This window comes from Thalia democratica, chromosome 2, assembly GCF_965202585.1.
Source record: "Thalia democratica chromosome 2, ktThaDemo2.hap1.1, whole genome shotgun sequence".
Classification (NCBI taxonomy): domain Eukaryota; kingdom Metazoa; phylum Chordata; class Thaliacea; order Salpida; family Salpidae; genus Thalia; species Thalia democratica.
This window is the reverse complement of record NC_139166.1, coordinates 36,091,640-36,096,865: the sequence shown is the minus strand read 5'-3', so window position 1 is coordinate 36,096,865 and position 5,226 is coordinate 36,091,640. Positions and strand designations below refer to the sequence as shown.

At 26.6% G+C, this 5,226-nt stretch overlaps 1 protein-coding gene across 1 annotated transcript; it reads left to right on the top strand.

Moving 5' to 3' along the window:
• The first annotated feature begins 478 nt into the window (after positions 1-478).
• LOC145849797 (2-aminomuconic semialdehyde dehydrogenase-like) lies at positions 479-4,996 on the top strand. Its single transcript, XM_082954855.1, has 2 exons — positions 479-1,719; positions 4,409-4,996. Exons 1-2 carry the CDS (start codon positions 493-495, stop codon positions 4,649-4,651), a joined length of 1,470 nt encoding a protein of 489 aa, XP_082810981.1. The 5' UTR covers positions 479-492; the 3' UTR covers positions 4,652-4,996.
• The last annotated feature ends 230 nt before the right edge of the window (positions 4,997-5,226 follow it).

The following is a 5,226-nucleotide window of genomic DNA, read 5'->3' as shown; positions in this document are numbered from 1 at the left end:
CTTATAACAATTTTTCTTAGCGCTTTTTTTTTCGCTCAATAAGCAAAATTATATATCAAAATAATTAGCTGAATTTTTAGATGGATCAATTGTTGTAGGCTGTTTAGCGATTAATTTCATTTCATACTTTGTTATATACACTTCAGACTTGTGAATTTTTTTTTACCGTTTTCCTGTAAATGTTTTGCTTATACAGTGAAAATAAGTTGGCAGGTGAAAACTCATGTTGAATAACTAATAAAATATATATAAAAATGTTTGTGTCCTCTATTCTATTTTAAGTATCTACCACCTTAATTTATTCACATATCTAGCATAATTGATTTTTAAAAGATTAGTACGTATTTCACGATAAATTAATTTCACATATTGTTATGTTTTTATAAAAATCGAAAAAATAGCAAGTGAAGTATATGATTTTTAAATAAAGATTAAAACTCAAAAGTGAGCATTAAAAATTGTTATTGTAAACAGATTATTTTATAAACTAAAATGGTTTTTAATATTAAAAACTTCATAAACAATGAATTCACAGACCCAATCAATAAAGATTTTATTGATAGCTTCAATCCTTCAACTACTAAGCTAAATGCTAAAGTTCCTGACAGTGAAGCAGCCGATGTAAACAAGGCTGTTGTCTCAGCAAAATCTGCATTTCAAAAATGGTCTACATCTAGTCCTAAATATCGTGCAAGTATTTTAAACAACATTGCAGACTTGATTGAAGAAAGACTAGACGAGTTCGCTGGTGTAGAAGCACAAGACCAAGGAAAACCAGTGTTACTAGCAAAGAATGTTGATATACCAAGAGCAGTGTACAACTTTAGATTTTTTGCAAGTGCAATTTTACACAGCACAAGTACTTGTACAAAGCTGAACGATATTCCATTTGCTAGTGGAGTCGCTCTTAACTATGTTGATCGAATGCCTGTTGGAGTTGCTGGTCTTATAAGTCCGTGGAATTTACCATTATATCTATTGACATGGAAAATCGCGCCGGCAATTGCATTTGGAAATACATGCGTTGCAAAACCTTCGGAAGTTACAAGTGCGACAGCCTGGTTATTATGCAAAGTCCTAAAAGCATCATCATTACCAGCAGGAGTTGTCAATATTGTTTTTGGATCAGGAAAAAAAGCAGGGGATGCTTTAGTCAAGCACAAAAACGTTCCACTAGTTTCGTTCACTGGTAGTACAACTGTCGGAAAACACATAATAGCATCATCTTCTGAATATTGTAAAAAGTTATCATTAGAATTAGGTGGTAAAAATTCTGCGATTTTATTTGAAGATGTTAACTTAGAAAAAAGTTTACCAATACTCGTTAAGTCAGCTTTTACAAACCAAGGTGAAGTTTGCTTGTGTACTAGTAGAATTTTCGTGCATGAAAATATATTTGACAGTTTTATCTCTCAATATACTAAAAAAGTTCGTGAGTTGAAAGTTGGGGCAGTAGACGATTGTTCTACGAACTGTGGTGCGCTAGTAAGCAAACAGCATTATGATAAAGTAAAGAAGTATATATCAATGGCTCGTGACTCAGGAGCAAAACTATGGTGCGGAGATGGTGTTGATGAATTAGTTTTAGCAAATGATATAAGCATGGGATATTTTATACAACCAACTATAATATCTGGGTTAGATGATAACCATCCATGCATGAAAGAAGAAATTTTTGGTCCAGTTGTTTGCGTTACTCCATTCAAAAACGAAAACGAAGTAAGTATTTTTATCTATAGTTTAAACAATTTCAGTTTAAAAATTGAATAATAATAAATTTCAGATTTAACTACAAAACTATATTTTTACAAGTATAAATATGTAAATATGTTTAGAAATATTACTACAAACGTAAAGTAAAACTTTAATAGTTTGTGTTAATAGATATTAACTATTTTGGCAACGAACGACATGTAAATGTAGTTTGTATATAGCTTTTATGTTTATATCAGTTAGTTTTTTAAAAGTTTTAGCCTTTTAATATCAAAACGATCATAAGAGTCTAGGTTTAAAAACTAGAGCATAAAAACTATCAAGTTTTTTTTATAATTTAATAATTTTAACGTAATAATTTTAACTTTCTTGCTATACAGTAAAATATTTATTGTAAATTATGGATAACCTATACAGTCAAACTCTAATGATTTTTAATTAGTATATTAAGAGTTTAGACAATTAATATTAGCTTATTTTAATGTACTATTTTAGATCGAAAGTACAAACTAGATGTTATTACTAAACTTTTATAAACGGGTGCACGAAAGTTTTAATTCCGACAATTCAATTTCTCTTTTTTGAAGGACCACAACTCAAAAAAAGTATTCTGTATATAAAATAAATAAAAAATAAGTTTGTAGGTCTAAGTAACATCTCCAATGATTTTTTTCATTTTGCAAAATTTCAATTATTATTTTAAGATATGGCTAAAACTATTTTTTAAATGTAGTATTTTCTAATAAATTTTAAATACCTCAAAAATTATTTAACATACTTCAAAAAAGGTAAAATTGGCTTGTAGGTTTTAATAAGACCTACATACGTTTTTTTTATTATTTTTCAAAACATATATGGTTTTTTGAGATATAGTCTCTTAAATATCTTTTAAGAATTTGAATTGTTGGAATTTGAATTGGCGGAAATTTTATTATCATGTAACCTTATATAACTACTAATTAGTAGTATTATACGTGTTAAATATAGGTCAAACTGAAATATAAGTACATAAAGTTTTAAGAGAATTATCGTGTTAAATTTAGAACCCTAACTTGATAAAATAATTTGTATTTAAAATTTTTATACATTTTAATAACATACTCTAAAAACTAAATAGAAAACAAAGCAGCAATTTAGTTAGTTTTAATCAAAAGGTAAAAACTTTTTTTTTCATAAAATTTTACCACATAAACAAAGTTCTAATCGTACCATACTTATTTTTAAAGTTCAAGCGATAACTAATTTTATTGTTCAATAAAATCATATGCTTATTTCAAAATAATTATTTAAGCTTAAAAAACAAAACAAGTTTAGTAACTTATAGTACGCAGTTGATCATAAAACGCTTATTTCTTACAATTTCAAAAGTACATTAAAAAAATTTAAGAATATAAGGTCAACAGAGTTGAAACAATTTATTTGTAACTTTTTTTTTAATGTTGACTAGTATATTACTTCAATATTAAGTTATTTACATATCAGAAAAGTTATAAATATTAATATAGATGTTATATATTGAAAGTTTAGTATAAATTAGTGATAAATTTTTTACGTTTACTTATTTTATAATACTACTTTGGAAACCAAAAATATTACAAAACATCTGCTGTATAAAAATTAATGTAAAATATATTTTGAATAATTAATAATAAATAAAAAACTTTACCACAAGACTATCAAAAACAGCATCGTGTGGTTATTGTGTTCATTAGTTATTGTTGATGGCGCGAAATATCTCAACCTTGATGATGATGGCCAAAATAAATACTGATTTAAAAATTTAAAATATTCTTAACAGATTGTAGTGACTAAAATAAAAAAGCTAAACAAATTTTATAAGTTTAAGAGATTTAAGAAATCAAATATATTTTTAAAAGATAGAAACCATTTTTACCATTTCTTTTTACTTTATTAAAAGTAGGTGTGATCAACGTTTTCAGTCTACGAGCAAAATGTGGAAAAATCTAGTCCTTGACTGGCCAGAGCATTTCAATTTTATTTAATTTACAAAGATTACTCAATTTTCCAATTAATTTTGAAAGAATTATTTTCTTTACTTCAAACCTCCGAATATCTACTTTCAAAACAACCATTACCTACGCCTAACGTGATGGTTTATTGAACGACAAAAAATGCGCTAAAAATATTTTGTCCTAGGACCTGGTATACGAAAAACCTATCAGTTATCGGTAAGACCTTTTTTTGCTCCTCACCAACAACTATGGCTTGCGGGATACAGTTTTCAAACTCCTTATCTAGTATTTAAATTTTAACCACATAACTTTGTAAACATTGACGGGCCGTACGTTGCCTACCCCTACTCTAAAATAAAGATAAAATATTGTTTAAGTTATCTATTACCCAGGTACCTGCTTAAACTGAATACTTTTTACATTGCACATTTTTTGAAATTGTTACTATTAATTTTTGAGATTATAAGCTTATAACTTTTTCTAAGTAATATTTTTGTTGCTAACAAATGTTTTTTATAAGTTTTTCCTGATTTAATACATAACTTAAGTTTATTAGAATTTTTAATTTTTTTTTTAATTTGTTAGTTCATAAACACTAGCTTATTAGTTGTTAGACAAGATGTGTTTCAGAAAAGGGTTATTTCTATATCTTAATTTGACTTTTTTTTTTCTTTTATAAGAATTTTTTATTTGGCTAATATCATATAAAACAACACCTTTAGGTTGTCAGGAGGTCAAATGCAGTTGAATATGGCTTGTGCTCATCTGTTTACACAGAAAATTTGCAAAGAGCTAATCGTGTTGCCAGCCAGTTAGAAGTAGGAACAGTATGGGTTAACTCTTGGCTTATTCGTGATTTACACATGCCTTTTGGAGGAATGAAAATGAGTGGTATTGGTAGAGAAGGTTTATCAGATTCAAGAAGTTTTTTTACCGAAGCTAAAACAGTTTGCATACCTTATTAAAACATTAAACCGTGTTGATGTATAAAAATGTTATTACTTTTATTATATTAAATGCCTTATTTCTTAATTATTGAGCATTAAAAAACAAACTTTAGATACTATATGGTAATATAAAAATTGAAACAACAACAGTTAAAACAGTTATAAAATGTTTAAGGGCCACATCACAATTTAGCAAAAAAAATCTAAGTGAAAAGATAATGACAATAAAAAACATTCTTTTTTTTAAAGTATTATAAATTAAAAATTTTTTTTTATAAAATTAGCCATATTTTATCAAGTTTAAAACTTCTATTAGCCATATCTCAAAAAATTAAATTGGAAATAAATAAAAAGAATATTTCTGTAGACATAGTTAACAATAAAGTAGTTTAAAAAAAAGTTGCAGAACATTTAATAAAACAAATTATTCATAATAACACAGGAATAATACAATTTTTGTTGTAAGAGTATTTATTGTCGTGCACCAATATAATAAAAAATGTTTACATATGTAAAATTTTAGCACAAAAACTAAATATATCTTGTGCAGCGGTTTTAGTATATAAAAAGCGTTCTTCATCAACGTACTTATT

Bases quoted from the DNA above. Each gene is read 5' to 3' on its own strand.
- LOC145849797 (XM_082954855.1), top strand. From the start codon at position 493: ATGGTTTTTAATATTAAAAACTTCATAAACAATGAATTCACAGACCCA. The intron at 1,720-4,408 runs GTAAGTATTTTT...CAACACCTTTAG, and splicing joins CATTCAAAAACGAAAACGAA to GTTGTCAGGAGGTCAAATGC.